This window comes from Myotis yumanensis, unplaced genomic scaffold (assembly GCF_028538775.1).
Source record: "Myotis yumanensis isolate MYYU_CA2020_CCGP unplaced genomic scaffold, mMyoYum1.0.hap1 SCAF_2, whole genome shotgun sequence".
NCBI classification, from domain to species: domain Eukaryota; kingdom Metazoa; phylum Chordata; class Mammalia; order Chiroptera; family Vespertilionidae; genus Myotis; species Myotis yumanensis.
Genome location: NW_027223753.1, coordinates 91,068,525 through 91,084,988, shown reverse-complemented (window position 1 = coordinate 91,084,988; position 16,464 = coordinate 91,068,525). Strand labels below are relative to the sequence as shown.

The following is a 16,464-nucleotide window of genomic DNA, read 5'->3' as shown; positions in this document are numbered from 1 at the left end:
ACTTATAAGTTCATTTATTTATTTTAATAATTAGAAATATTAACAAAAATGATATTACTACTTGAAATACCGATTTTGACAAGTCCTTATTTCCCATTAAAATGGCTTCCTGAAAGTGTCACAAGAAGTTAATGAATCGCTTGTTAATTAAATTTGAACTTTTCTTCTCTGATATTCAAATGGCAGAAAACTGAAATATAATAAATTCAAAATGCTTCATACTAAATTGAACACTGATAGTCATATAAATGTTATAAATGGTGATGTTACACATGAATGTGATAAGAATCTATAGGATTCACAATGGAATTTGCTAATTTTGAATATGGGTTTATCTTTTAAGTTTATTTTGTTCCTGAAAATTCTAGTGCTGAAATAATGTTTTATGAGCATTTTTTAATTAGCCAAGTGTAACTTTCCATGAAAAATTTAAACATTCTCATCCAACTAACAACTCAATCTATCTTTTCTTCTCTTATTTTGTTAGCCTCTTAGCAAATATCCTGCTGTGATAAATGACATTTCATTCTGGTTGCCCTCGGAGAATTACACAGAAAATGATTTCTATGACTTAGTACGAACAATTGGAGGAGATTTGGTGGAAAAAGTTGATCTTATAGACAAGTTTGAACATCCAAAGTAAGTAAAAATCTTTCTGATTTTATCCTTTGTTCTCTCTATGTGACAAGTGGCATTTGGAAACATATACTAACATTTTGCTGAAATCCAGTGCATGTTAGGCAAAGTATCTTCTGAATTTATAGTGAACGCATGGCTTCTCAGAAAAGCCCTTTCATATCAGTCCTTCCTGAAAATCTTTCTGAAATGCGTTTTTAATCTTTCCTGCCCTGCTTAAAGAAAGTATATGAAACCAGATGTTTTAAAGATCTTGGAGTTTTTCAGTATTGCTTTTGGAAGTGATTCTGTAGTATATCACATCCCAGGAACAGAGGATAAGGCCCAAAGAAGAGTTTGTGGAGAAAAAGTGTTTTGTTAATCTCTAGGTGAATATTTTTAACCATATACCTCAAGCCAAAATCTGTATCAGGTCGTAAGATAAAATGTAATAACTTTATCAGGACTTATTTCGGTGTTGACCCATCCTCCCTGATATGTATATATTTGTCCCTTACTAATCGAGTTTATCTCTGCTTTGGTCTTAGAACTGTTTTTCCTGAATTCTCTCTCAGGGTTTGTATCGATCCATTGGTCTGTTCTTGAGGGACTCCAGTGATGCCTGAGGAGGCTGTCCTAAGTCTGACTTCTCTACCTTTCATTTTCTCTCTAATGTATTAGAACTCTGTGTTTTCAATGTTTTCCACTTCATTTTGAATGCTTTCCTCCTTGTGTCTTCTCTGCTCCTTACTGTGTTTCCTTGCACACATTGTATTTCCATCTGCAGTTACTCTGCTTTCCCCCTCTTCTGAGTTCTGCAAGCTCATATTTCAGTTTCTGTTTTCTTACTATCTTTTCTCTGAGTTATTTCTGCTTTGTGATTTTCCTTCATAGAGAAATTGCTTCATTTGGTTTTTAAAATTCATTGTAATATATTTGGCTAGGAACTTCATTTGATTTGTTGGCAGCATTTTTCTGACTTCCCTGTCATTCTCCTTATTCTTTTAACTGTTTTAATTGCTGTGTCAGTTGTATGCCTATGATTGCCTTTTTGTCACACATATTTGACTATATTGGATTTTCTGAACCAGCTACTGACACAAGCGTGTGGGTTGAGGTTCAAGAGTTGACTCTGCAGGGAAGGGCTTGTAGTCATTCAGGCTACATGTCTTCACAACCATAGGCTTTCTTTGTCTCCACCTCCATGAAACCAACTCTTTCTTTAAATATGGCTCATCCATCTCTGAGTCTTTTAGTAGGTCTGCCTCCCACCCCAAGTCTACCCTAGTTACAAACAGAAGATCCACCTTTGCTAACTCCAGTTTCAATACTTATTGGTGATATAGACTTTGCACTTCAGGTTATAACCCTTAGCGCTGAGAAATGTATTTTTGCTGGTGTTTGGGAATATGTGTTCAAAGACATGGCACTCTGTGTGCTTCTGCTCTTTGCTTCCTCCCATTTAGCTTCTACTTGATTCTGGCTATTTTTGGCAGCCTTTAAATATATTTTGGAGCTTGCAGATGATATCTGTCTCCTAACTGTACAGACAATAGAATGGACGTACAGGGTAGCCTGGGCCCCTGACATGATAGATACCATTCAGCCCTTTACTTTTATGTGAGAAAGAAGTTTCCATGAGTTAACATGTTGATATCGAAAGTCTGGATATTACTTTTGAAGAGGAGCAAATATATGGGAATAAGACTTACTGCACAGTATCAACTGATATGCCAAAAGCACATGACTCACCAATATTTTCCATTCTTATTTAATACACAGATAACTTCTGGAATCAAGGATTCAGAATTCATTCTTAATTTCTTACTTCTCAGGCTCTTACTTCCTGATACTGACTTAGATCCACCTCTACCTCTTATATCACCAGTGTGAAAAGAGAGATAAGTAGCTTTTCTTGGTTGGAGATGAGCAGAACCTAAAGGTCACTGTGAGATGTTATTGCCGGGATGTAGTGATGAGGGTAAATGGAACGGGCATGTTAATTGGAGAGAATGCCGGGGGCATGGGGAAGTATCAGGGTCCTGTGGACTCAGGAACAGACCAGGCAGACAGTCCATTAAAGACAAAGTCACAGACTGTGTAGGAGTACTGTATAACTCAGGTCTGCACACAGCCCATGCTCACTGGTTGTGCTAAAGGAGAGTTTGTCCCCTTTCTTCTGGAGGAGACAATACTTTTGATTGGAAATTTGAAAACAAACAACCAGCCAGAAAATGCTTCTGTCACTGATCTTCAATAAATGTTAAGCAACATTTAAGTCCTATCATTTTGGAGCTATGCCAATGATCACCCTGCCCCGAAAGCCTACCTATCTTTTCCTTTGTTTGTTGTTGTTGTTGTTGCTATTGTTAATCCTCAGATGAGGATATTTTTCTATTGATTTTTAAGGAGAGTGGAAGAGAGAAAGACAGAAAAATCAAGAAAAAAATCTTGATCATTTTTAACCGAAGCAGTTTGTCAGCCAATGAAAAGTCTATACTAGGTGTATCAGTTGAGCCAGTAGTTCATATGACATGTTTAGTGGTATTTCCAGAGGCCTCCTTAAAAGTTGGGCTGAAGCTGTCCTTTTTCCTCTTGCTACCTGGATGTGAATATAGTGGCTGGTACTTTGGCGACCATTCTGGATCACAGTGTGTCCTTGGTAGTGGAAGTTGTGGGGAATACAGCCTGGGTCTCATGACACTGGAGTGTCAGTTCAGCCTTGGACTTTATATGAGAGAGAGTATCTTGTTTAAGCTACTATTTTTCAAATCTTCATTCCTGACAACCAAAGTAAGGACAAACAAACATTGCTCTTATAGCACTGAGGAAAAGCACATTATTTAGTCATGGTGGCTCCTTGTGCAATGATTCTCAGGAAGTACCTAGGGCAGGAGGTGACAAACTTTTTCTATTAAAGGACAGATAGTAAATATTTTTTACTTCATGGGCCATATGATCTCTGTCACATCTACTCAACTCTGCCCTTTTGAAAGCAGCCATAGAGAAAACAAAATCAAATTGTCATGGCTGTGTTCTAATAAAGCCTTAATTACAAAAACAGGTGGTCAGCAAGTTTTGGCTCATAGTTTGCTGACCCCTGATAAAGGGGAGGGAGACACATGTAATTTTTCTGAAGATTTCCCCCCACAGATTCTGAAATCCTTCCAAAGGAGGTCATTCTTCCCTGAGCACCTGGCACCCTCCTGGTCTCCTCCCACTTGGGCAGTGGCAAGTGAAGGTCACCTGACCTTGTACTCATCAATGCATAGCTTGATCTCAAGATTTATTTCATTTATTATCTAAACACATCAATGAAATGTTACCAGATAGTCCAAGAGCTCTGACTCTTTCTTGACCTAACATCCCAACTGAGAATTGCTAGTGCTGAGGGAAAGGCACTCTGAAATAAACAGGTGTTATTGTTTGGCCAAGAACAGGTCCCAGGATGTTTCAGAGAGACATCAGCTGCCGAATCTGAAACCTAATTTTATAATGTTAAACAAATGGGCAATTTTTTCTTGATTACAAATAACAGTTGGTGCCCAAAAGGAGGATAGCTGTTCATGTTAGAAGCAGCTGACATTTTGTTCCAGTTTGTCATTCAGAACCTTCTCCCAGAGTACATTTGCCACTTAATCTATAGGCCACTTAGTGTGCACAAGAGTTTTTGTAGTTCCAAATTTCATGTCACAAAAAGCAGAGCAGGGATTAGTTAACTCAGGAGAGGAGAGCTGGGGTCACTGTGTGTGCTTTCATACCTTTGGAATATTGCACTATATGCACATGCTACTTACTGAGAAAGCGCAACTGCTCAAAGTATTTCTTATGCTGGGGTAGGAGAAGGAGCAAAGAAGAGCAAAAGGTAACTTAACCATTGTCTTCATCTGCCGATACCTCATTGGGAAAGCGAGCCAATACAGCTCTTCTGAATAGTAGAAATGGACCATAAAGTAAAATGGATTTGAGTAGGACAGATTTGGTTTGAGCTTAAGGCAGAGTTTTCTGGAAGTTAGAATTACAGAATTTTAAAAGAAGTATTTGATTTAATCCCAAGAAAGGGGTGGTAGTGAAAAGTATCCCAGGTGTCTGCAGCAGGGGCTGGCTGGAGATGTCCCCAAAGCATACACTTACACTTTGTTCCTAGAGCTGCTGCTTACTTTGCCCCATGCTGTTCCTACAGTGTGGACACGTTTCCTGAACCCATGCACTGTTAGTCAGGGTCTGGTTAGGGCCGAGATGCTAGAGGTGAGTGTGCTGAACTATGGACTCCCTACTTGATCTTCCTCACAATTATATTTTATACAATTTGCCAAAAGTACACGTAGACCTCTTTTCATTGTGCTTCACCTTATTATGCTTTGCTGATACTGCATTTTTAACAACACAGAAGTAAGATCCTCCACCAGCAAAATGATTATGACTCTCTGAAGGCTCAGATGATGGTTATAGTCTTTTAGCAATGGAGTAGCTTTAATTAGGGTATATTCATTGAGTTTTTAGAAATAATGCTATTGCACACTTAATAGACTACAGCATAGTATAAATATAACTTTTATAGGCATTGGGAAAACAAAAATTTGTGTGACTCACTTTTTTGCAATACCCACTTTATTGCAGTGGTCTGGAACCCACAATATCTCCGCAATGTGCCTGTAGGTATACTGGAACATGTGTCTTCATTTTTAACAGAACTTTGAAGCAGGACTTCCCCATGAGGAGCACCTTCTCGGTGTAGCTGGCCCCTCTTTTGAGTGGGTGTGAGTCTTGGATGTTGTCTGGTCCTAACTTCATGGTGTGGTGTGGGTGAGGCAGTTCAGGTGACTCATCCTTCCTTCCTCCCTTCCTCCAATCTTTCCTTTCCTTCTTTCCTTTTTTGGTGTATTTATGTGTTTTTGCTTTGTCAAGCACCCAGTAATAATGCAAAAACATAAAACTTTGAAAATAAAAAGGGTGGAGATTCAGCCATCATTTCAACACTCTAAGACAACTCTTAACATTTTTACATTTTCCCATCCTTGACTTTATTTATATACTTGTGCATCAAATGACATTTGACCCTTGAATGTTGAAGATAGCATGTGCTTTGTATTATTAACCTGTTGGTTCTAGTGCATGGTTTTTTCAACCTCTGTACTACTGATATTTTGGGCCAGATAATTCTTTGTTGTGTGTCCTGTGTATTGTAAGCTATTTAGCAGCACTTCTGGCCTCTACTCACTAGATATCAGTATCACACACCAATCCCACCCTCTGTGACAATCAAAAATGTCTCCAGACATTGTCAAATGTCCCTTGACAGGCAGAATTGCCCTGTTGAGAAAAAATTTAGCAGAGAATGTTAATTTTCTTTTTGAAAAGATTTCTTAAAATCATGCACTATTTTTATGTTATGATCAGCTGGGAGAAATGATAGACGGCCTTCACAGAGGGAGGTGTCTCAGTGGGGGTTCTGTGGTTCCAATGAACACACTTGATGAAACAGGAAAGCTTGACAACCAATGAGGCTTCAGAAAGAGTAGTAGCTGCTAAGGCAGGCTCTGACCTTTCTCTTGTCTCCATCTCTCTTTCTGTTTTGTTTTGTTTTTAATCCTCACATGAGGATAGATATGTTTTTATTAATTTTTAGAGAGAAGAAGGCAGAGAGAGAGAGAGAGAGAAACATAAATCGGCTGTTTCCTCCCGTACATGCTCCAACCAGGGATCAAACCTGCAACCTTTTGGTGTATGGAAGGATCTTCCAACCAACTGAGCCACCAGCCAGGGCTCCACCACTCTTTCTGTGGTATGTCTACCAATTTCTACTTTTCTATTGCATTTTATTTTCTCACACTCACTCTCTCTCCCCACCTTCCCACCATACAGCTTTTGCTCTTTCATATCATGCAGAGTTCAGAATACCCTGCCCAGCTCCTGATTCTAAATGACCTTCAGGTTCCAGCTCTCAGCACCACTGCAAGTCTCTTGCCCAATTCTAACTCTCAACAAAGCAAACCAGTGGGTCCAACTCAACTTTTCTCACTGGGGCAAGCATCTCTGACCAGCTTGGCAGACAGGCTCCACTCAGGTCAGATGCCTGCCCTTGGTCTAACCAGCCTCATGGGTCAAGTGGACAGGCCTCTGACCTTAATTTACAAGTCAGTAGACTTCCTGTTTATACAGCGATTTCTTTGTTTTTTCTTTAACCTGAAACCAGTAGCCTTTCACTCAGGCACTACCATTTTTATATTTCCTTGAATTTTATGCAAAGAGACATACCATAAATGTATTTAGCAACTGATTCTTGAGTTCCTGTGTTTTGGGAAATATTGGGCTAATTAGATAAGGATTTTTAAAATTTTATCTTTATTGTTGAAAGTATTACATGTATCTCTTCTTCTCCTCCCCTCCCCCATTGACCCTTCCCCTTTGCCCCAGGCCTTCACCACACTATTGTCTGTGTCCATGAGTTATACATATATGGTTAATCTTTCCCTACCCACCTCTACCTTCCCTTTTATATTCATCTGTCTGTTCCATGCTTCTATGTCTCTGGATCTATTTTGTTCATCAGTTTATTTGGGAACCACAAGGAATTTTGAGGCAAGATCCCAATTTTTATGGAGCCAAATAATATAGGAAAACTGAACTGGGAATAAAAAGCATAAGGTGACAATGAGGTTAGTTAAGCCTAATAAATGGCCTGCACCATTTCTTGCATATAACTGATGGTCAGTAAACTTTCATTGACTTAAAATAAGAGGCACATGTCTAGGGCTATAAATTCAGAGGAAAGAGACCATTGGTCTAGGAAGCCTTACCAAGGAGACAGGGTGGCAGACCCCTGTGTCTGTCTACCTTCTGATACCTTGTGAATGAGGTGCTCTGCATCCTAAATCTAATTAATGTGAGTATATTCTGTATAGTAGGAAACCTGAGTTTCTGTAAAAAGAACTCTGGGTTTTTAGATTCTTTCTTTTGCCAGGACAGATTCACTTACAGTGGCCACTTTAGGGATTTATTTAAGGATACACCTGAATAGAACTGGGAAGCTATTTGAAACCAAGGCAAGTCTAAGGGTCAGAGACCTTGTACACCTAGTGTCCTGGCTTTGTCCCTCTCCTTGCTCCTCCTGGTCAGTGTCTGTATTCTCCACCCCTCCCCCTACTTATACATACACTAGAGGCCCAGTGCATGAAATTCATGCATGGGTAGGGTCCCTAGCGGCTGCCGGCTTCTGGCTGGGGCCTCCCTTCCCCCAGCTGCCTCCTTCACATCCGCCTTGGCCTGGCACCGCCTGCACACCTGCCCCACCATTCCACCATGGTCCCGCTCTTGTCGGGGCCCATCAGGGCCGGCAGCACAGCCACTGCCACCTGCTGCCAGCGCCGTGTCGCCAAGGCCCGCCATGCTCCTCACGGCACCCTGGTGTTCAGCACATGTCTAACTCCCGCCCATAGGGACAATTTGCATATTAGATTTTTATTATATAGGATTAACATTTTCACCTCTTTCCGAATTGGGCAAAGTCTTTTCTGGCCAGTCCTGTCCATGATCCCAGTACAAATTCTGGAAGGAACCAATCTAATTAACTAACAAATATCATTCCTTTTGTACAGAGCTCTTTGCACTGGGCCCCTGGGGTCAGGGCAGTCTTCACCACGATTGGGTCAATAAACCATTGTTGATCTAGTTAGGGACCATTAATAAAACAGCCCAGCCCCGTTCAAGCCACAGGCTGAATATTTTCAAGCAGAAAGATTCACTGGGAAATTTTTCAGAACAAATATCCAAGTACTGCCTTCCTACCCCGCCCCCCCTGCCCATTTTACTCCATGCATAGAACTCTATGTAACCGCTCCATATAGTTGGCTCATTCATATCTTTATTTTTTATTCACATTTAAACCTCTCTAGTCTATTCCACTAGATGGAAACTCCTTAGGTGGAACTGGAGTGGTATAGTAGCTGCCTTTTTTCTTCCCACAATGTCTAGTGTATATTACTGGAAGGAGGCTCATCACTACATGATGCTTGGTGGATGGTAAGTGGATCCTTCTTCATTCCTTAGAGGAGCTTTTTTAAGGACTGGAAGGAGTTTATGAGATGAAAAGTAGAGTCAGTGTAGTCTAGTAGAAAGAGCTCAGAATTCAGTCAGAAGACATGGGTGGAATCTTAACTTTCCACATCCAATATGTATGGTATTGGGACTTCCTGCGCCTCAGTTTCATCTACCTCTGAGAGTACTGTCATCCTTAAATGGTAGCTGCAAAAATTCCATGTGCCTGTGTATGTGCAATGCTTTGAAAACTGCACAGAGTTCTAAAAAAATTGTTAGATATTAGAGTAAAAACAAAAGAGTAACTTTCACAACCAACTTACCTTGTTTAATAAAATAAAAAATAACCTCATACAGCTAGGAGTCTGAGATTTGGCAGCCAAATACATATGACCAGGACCTTCTGATCATACAGGAAAGCAGAGTGAGACTTTATATGAAACTGCCATTCTGAAATGATGCATAGTTCTTCCTGCAACTGAAGGAGTAAACATTTAATCAGAAAAGAAAAGAAATTCATTGTAAATTAGTAAAGATGCTGGTCAACAGAGCTGTGTAGTCACTGTGGCTGTTTTCTGGGTTGTGTGTTGGGAAAATGCTATGGACAGTGGCAGGTGGGATGACATGTCTGGTTGCAAATCACTCCCTGGTCTTGTTCCTTTTGACAGAACCAAATAAGTGCAGTTATCTGAACTTAAAGATGGGTCATCAATGAAAAGCCAACCACAGCTGATCTTTGGAGACTTGCCAGAGTCATGTGCCCTTGAGATTAGCAGCATGCAGTCCCGAGGAGATGCCTAGTGGTGGCCAGGCTGCCTTAGAGCACTCCTGGCTTCTGTCCTGTTCTTCATTCTTATTGCAGAACTGGTGGCATGAGTGTAAGAACTTTTATTGCTGCGGTTCAGACAGCACAGAAAGCAATTCTAAGAAAACTATTTTTAGCCTGGATATTTGTTTCTCCCTACCTTCCTTCATTTTCCTCCTTCTCAAAGCCTTCTCTTTAAAGCAGTCCATGGAGGGTACACGTAGCAGCCCTGTTTGCCACCAGTGTTAGATAAAGTGAAACACCATTAGTTCTGTTCCGCCTCGTCCCCCAGCATGTCACCATTTGCTGAAGGATTCCTTGGGATTACCTTCAGTGTTGGCCTGGCAGGACCCCAGGAGTAGCATCCCTGCGCAGAGCAGGAAGGAGCAGAGACCGCTTGGCAGCAGCTAGCCAGGGAGGGGGGCCAGGAGCTGGATGGGCTGCAGCTGTGGTGACCACTGCCTTACAGCCCACCTTTATGAAAATTAACATGAAGCCACTTTTCCTTCTTTAACTTCCAATTAGCTGTTTTCAGGGGGAGTCTTTGGATACTGTCTCCCCTAGGCATCCCATGTACCTGTCAGTGGTGTGGAAATTGAATGACCTCTTTCCAGGATGCAAGGTAAGAAGAGTAAGTTATGTTCCCGAGGTTTCCATGTCTCACCCCAACAGTGCTGACCAGATTAAAGCAAATTAAAATGCACACCCAAGGCAACCTGTGAGGAGAAAATAAGTCGAAGAATTGCTAACATAAATGTGATGGGGAGGGACAGTTTCACCCCATCATTTTGAGTAAGACCCTTAATTGTTTTGGGTCTTTAAATTTATTTTATATTTTAAAAATATATTTTTATTGATTTCAGAGAGGAAGGGAGAGAGAGAGAGAAACAAAATGATGAGAGAGAATCACTGATTGGCTGCCTCCTGCAAGCGCTACACTGGGGATCGAACCTGCAACCCGGACATGTGCCCTGACCGGGAATCGAACGTGACCTCCGGGTTCATGGGTCGATACTCAGCCACTACTGAGCCATGCTGGCCGGGCGGGTCTTTAAATTTATAAGGTCACTTAAATTTATAAGGTCACTTCTTTCGACTGGCTATCACCCAAATTCAATGTCCAGAACCAGCAATGGGAGCCTCCCCTCCCCGCCTGTCTCCATTGTCTGTCCCTGTGTCAGTTGCCTTGTCCTTCTCACCCACAAATGCCTGGCCCTGAATGCACCATGGCCATCACAGTTAATGATATGTCTTAGTAACCAACAGACTTACGAATCCACTATACAACCTCAGAATTGTACCTATGGTAACCAAAGTTATCCTAATTATAGATTTTGGAGTTGAATCTCTAAAGATTGTCCTATGATTTGTAAGGAGGTCTTGGGAATCTACAGGTGAGACCTCTTTGAGTCATTCTTCAAAAATTAAACTTTTCAAATAACAGAGATGGCCTTGGCAGACTTGGCCTCACCTTGCTGGTCTCCTCCTGAGTAAGAAGCAAGCCCTTTTATGCTGCCAATCCCTGTGGGCTCCAGCGTCACATGAGGCCGAGGCCACGACTCACAATTCACGGCTGGGGCAGTGCCATGCCGCAGCAGCCCCTGTGTCCCTCGGGCTAGATACTTTCCTTAACTTCCTCATAACTCAGGCTTAAGCAGCTGCCAGGAAGGTGTACAAAAGAAGGCAGGGAGCAGGGATGAGAGGTCAACTCCAAGTGGAGGGAATGGTGTGCACAGATGGTCCATACAGCACCCAAGATCTAAGGCAGCGGTTCTCAACCTGTGGGTCGCAACCATCGGAAAACACATATAGCATATCAGATATTTACAGTACGATTCATAACAGTAGCAAAATTACAGTTATGAAGTAGCAACGAAAATAATTTTATGGTTGGGGGTCACCACAACATGAGGAACTATATTAAAGGGTCGTGGCATTAGGAAGGTTGAGAACCACTGAATTCTAAGGTATCTTATTAGGGTCATTTGGAAGAGGCCCAGCAGTCAGTGAGCACAGTGGAGGAGTGTGGTAGAGTAGGCAGGAGTCACAGAGAAGCCAGGCTTAGGGTCAGCATTTCAGTTACTGGTGGAGTCATAGGGAGGCTGTTACAGAGGAATGTGGGCACTGCTTTTCTTATGTTGCCAGGGAACCATGCGCAGGCTGCTTGGAGGCTGTGCTGCCGAGCTGCTGGCCAGGGCTCCTCTTAGAGTTGGGAGTGGGCTTGAAGTCCAGAACAAGGCTGAATCTGAGACCTGGGGTGAGGGGGTGGGCAGGTAAGTCATAAAATACAGGAGACTAGCAGTTCTTTACCAGAGCTTCAATCAGTTTGTCCTGTTTTAATAATGTGTAGAGTCACTGTGATCTACTTATTCAAGTGTCCTTTGGAGCCAGGGAAGGTGTTATCACGGAAATATAATCGGGTGAGAAAGAACAAGGTAGAATGTTCCATAAGATTTACATGAAGAGAAGGACACCTCAAGGCAGTGTAGTGTGATTAGGGAACCCTGTGTTGATGGGGCCACTGTTACAGTAAGAGCGCTAGTCAGTAAATGAATTAGGGAGCCTGTATTCAGATAGCCTGAGCATGCCCACACAATCTCAGTCTCAAGAAAACCCCCTTCATGTATTTCTGGAAGCCTCAAAGGATGTGTCAGATATGTTCCCAGACAAGCTTACTTCCACTGGACATGACAATGCTCACCCCCCCAACCCCCAATGAGCCCCCAGGGTTTCTTGCTGGGCATCTCTGGCCTTGTGCTGCTCCAGCTGTGGCACCTTTGTTGAGACAGACCTGGTGTCCTATGGTTTTTCAGGCTTGTGTAGAGCTATGCCTTCCCCCCACAGCCTCATACTTTTCACCTGGACTCCAGCAGCTCCACTTTGAACCCCATCTCCTGCCTTGCAAGGCCCCTCCCCCCAACCCTCTCCCTAGGCTTTTCACCTGCAAAGAAAGGCTTGGGATTTCAGTACAGACCTGACTAAATCTCCCTTCAGACTGAAAATCTTTTCCATGGGAGTACAGTTTAGATCTGAGGACAAAAATTACTAAAATGCCAGTTGCCTTATAATCTTTGTGATCATAACTATTTTGTAAGATGCCTTATGTGTGTAATATTCTCAAAGGAGAAAGAATACCCTACAAAAGTTTTAGATTCTGTGTTTGACAGATATGTCTGCTTTCCTTAGCCTCCACTTCCTCCTGAAGGAAGGTGGCAATAGTAAGATGAAAGAGGAAACTTGTAGTGAAAATTAAGCAGCTAAAATATTTGTACAGGAGATGACAGCTGTAGTCTAGACATTTACACAGAATTTAATCACTTATCTCAGCATTCATTAAATATAGGAATTTCTCCTGGCAGATCATCTGTCCCTCAATGTACATGGTATGCAATTTTTGAAATTCTGTAGTAATGGTAGAATAAGCATTTCTAGCATGTTCTTCTGTTTTAGCAATTGCTGCATTGCATTGTGTTTATTCATTTTTCTACCACTGTACTGAGAGTTACTGCCAAACACTCGGTCTTGAACTTTCTATTATATCTTGGATATAGAACATAGTAAGTACTCAATAAACATTTTTGATGAGTAAATTATAAAGAAAATTCAGCAACAACCTATGTTATGTCATGTTTTCTCAGGATATAACTAGCATCCCTTTCTATATGAGCCAAAAAAGATACCCCAGTCGGTACCATTTTCCAGTTGGGCTAGCAGAACTCTTTACAATCAATTATGGTGACTTCATGCAGGATATTCAGGATAGAAAATGAGAGTGGGTGTGGATTGCTCTTTAGGGACAGGAATTAAGTTGCACTAAGTTAGCTGGGTTTTGAGTAAACTGCTGGTTTAAAAATAATGTAGTTTGGACCAAATGTTCAGGTGGAGAAAAGGAGAAAAGAAAAGTACTTTTAGGAAGGTTGGCTATATTCTATATAAAATATATTTTAAAATTCTGAGTTCCCAGACCAGAAAACTGGAGTATTGGAAGTATGCAAATTATTCATGGTTACCTAGGAAACCATTTTTTGATTGGAAGAGAGGAAATCACAGGATTGGCTAGAAATTCAAGCAGTCAAATTATAATGTGTTTATAGCGTGTTTGTTTGCCACAAACTGAGGAGCAAGCAAATTTTTTGAAAGAAGGCAGCATGAAAGGAAGGAAAAAAGCTGTCTTGGGAAAGACAGAAATGTCAGATTCTTGACTGTGGAGTTTCCAAGCTGCTAGGAGTAGGGGGCCCCTGCCGTGAGCTGTGGGCACCCTTTTCTAGAAGTGGCTTCTTTTTCCTATGTGTGGTTAATGGGGGTACTTTCACATTGGTGCAGTGGGACTGTGCCCTTGGCATACTTGATTTGTCCAGGGGTAGGCACCTAACAAAACTGGCCAAGTAAGGCCTTGTCTGTGTAATGTTTGGATGAAAAATGAAAGAGAGCGTAAAGCTGTGAGTGATAGAGCTGTGTGCCATCTCTGGCCATGTTTCCCATAGTGGGGAGCATGTGGTGAGCAGAAAGAGAGAGAAGGAAGCAGCAACAGAGATGTGAGCTGGAAAGAGTGCTGGCATGGCTGGTTCCATCCCATGTTAAGGCCCCGCTGCCACCTGCCCTTCCCACACCTCGGCTGTCCACTCTGTCCTCGATTCTGTAGTGAGTGTAATTCCCCTGATGGCTTGATGTGGGTTTCCACTACTTGAAACCAAATGAGTTTAAAGACACATGTAATTGCAGACTTCTGGCACTGCAGAGGGCAAGAAGGAAGCAGCAGCAAGCTGAAGTGAGGACCTTTAGTGAACTCTGGAGCACCTCAAAGATGAGGCTTGGCCCACAGGCTTAGAAGGTTTCTTCTCAGTGTACATTTTAAATGTTTGTTTTTCTCTTTGTTAGAGTAGCTAAACATTAGTGCCACCTCAAGTTCTGACTCATTCATCCCAGTGAATGTGTGTTGAATACTTACCATGGGGAGGCACTATGCTATCTGTGATGTTTATGGTAGGGAGATATACAAATGATTTAAAAAAAAATTTATTGTTGAAAGTATTACAGAGGTCTCCTTTTCTTCCCTGATGACCCCTTCCACTCTACCCCTTTCCCAGCCTTCACCACACTATTGCTAAAATGATTCTTTAAAATAAACTCTTGTCTTCAAGGAGCTTACTGACTGATAAGTTGGTGCACATAGATATTTGCAATTCAATGTGAAAAGTGTCTTAGATGAGAGATGCGCAGCCATGACTTCAAAGAAGAGTAGCGTCTTACCTGTCTTTCAGTGCTTAGAAACGTTTCCAGATCATGATTCAGCAGAATCTTGAGAGACAAATAGGAATTAGATATGGAAAGGGCCAGGAAGTTCCAGGCAGAGTGGGCCGAGTGCACAAAGATGGGGCGAAAAAGATAGGAGAGGAAGCGTAGAAGATGGGAAGAAATGAAGCAGGAGAGGTTGGAAGGCCTTGTAGTCCCTCATGAAAACATGGACTCATCCACTAGAACACGTGGGGAGCCAGTGAGCTAATTCAGTGGATTGCAGTTTATAAGTAATTATCTGTCTTGAAAGTGTTGGCCAGAGATAAGGTTGGTGGTGGGGAAAGGCGTAGGAGCACATCTGAGTGGTCTCAAAGAGAGGGAATGAGAGTCTGAGCTGAGACAGTAACTGGGGAGGGCGTGGTGGGAAGAAGCTGACTGATGGAAAAGATATTGGGGAGTTAAAATTCCATAAGAAAGGTGGGTCCATCTGAGGGAGGAGAACATGGAGATGGAGGAATGAATATAAGCCCCAGGGTCCTGACTTGTGTGACTATGAGGATAGTGGTTGATACTGAGATACGAAGTAAGTAGAGGGACCAATGCTTTGGTGGGGATTACTTGGTTACTTTTGGACATCTTGAGTTTTAAGTAGCTGTGGGAACCATACCAGAGTAGCCAGTCAGCCAAGGCCACTCAGAGTGTGAAAGGCCTTGTTGTTAGTATACTGGAATCCCAAGGCCACTCTGCGCCTAGGCTACAATACCATAAGCAGGTGCATGGCCACAGAGGTCTCACGGTATGCTGTGCCCTTCTATAGCCAAATGATTGATGTCATTGTTGGCAACTAGCCTCTTTAGTGTAAATAGTATTAAAAGTATGTCTCCAAGGCTAGAGAGCTCAGACAAAGCTGGAGAGATGGAACTGAGAGCTGGTACTGCTACGATGTAAGGCTAAGAGCTCATAGAGAGCTCAGATATAGCCACCATGTTAACCAGCTAGAGCATGCTGGGCAGGAGAGACAGGAGAAGCTGCTGAGCCAAAGAGCTCAGATGCCACTGTAATGTAAGGCATTGAGTTTAGAGGCAGCGTGTGGCTGCTCAGATGATAGCTGTGGGTACAGAGATTAATGCCGTTTGAAGGAAAGATATGTATTTACCAGCCGGTGTACGGCTGCCTGTGTTATGGACTGCTGTGAAACACTGTGTTATCTCATAGCTATATGGCCACTGGCTTCTGCAATAAAGACTCATTCTTATATACCCACAACCTCTCATGGCTTCTCCGTCTAAGACCTGGCATCCAAGGAGGCCCAGCTCTAGGCAGAGGGGCTCGGACCCAACACCTCTAACTAGTGAATAGAAGATAAAGGAGGAACTTGGACTAAGTTCCCAACAGTTAGTACAGCAGGGTTCAAGAAGGAACCTGCCCTGGTGTAGTTGGGAAGAATTTAGAAGAATATATGGACTCAGAGCAGCAGAGCTGTGCAGTGCTATTGCTGTCTCCGATAGTAGGACACAATAATGTTGACCTAATGCTCATGAGAGAGAGGTGTATACTCGACAGTCAGAGCTCCTGGCATGACTGAGATGCTCAGTAAGTGTCTAGAACAGAAGAGTCAGAGGAGGGAACCTCAGGGAAGATTTAGGGGGTGGAGTGAGTGAAGGAACTCAGAAGGGTGATGCAAGAGGTCAAGGCAGGGAAGCAGAGGCTGAGGATGAAAACCATGGAAGGTATCGTCTTGCAGAAGTGAGGTTACAGCGTGCACTCAGGCC

General features: G+C 42.4%; 1 protein-coding gene across 5 annotated transcripts in view; it reads left to right on the top strand.

Moving 5' to 3' along the window:
• The window catches only part of FARS2 (phenylalanyl-tRNA synthetase 2, mitochondrial), a 540,234-nt gene that overhangs the window by 381,354 nt on the left and 142,416 nt on the right, over positions 1–16,464 (top strand). For 4 of the 5 annotated variants that reach the window (XM_070403451.1, XM_070403450.1, XM_070403449.1 and 1 more), the window contains one exon: positions 488–639. The exons of the other annotated variant lie outside the window; for it this stretch is intronic. In XM_070403451.1, coding sequence (XP_070259552.1) covers positions 488–639 — 152 coding nt within the window. The remainder of the gene's footprint in view (positions 1–487; positions 640–16,464) is intronic. 5 annotated transcript variants of the gene reach the window in all.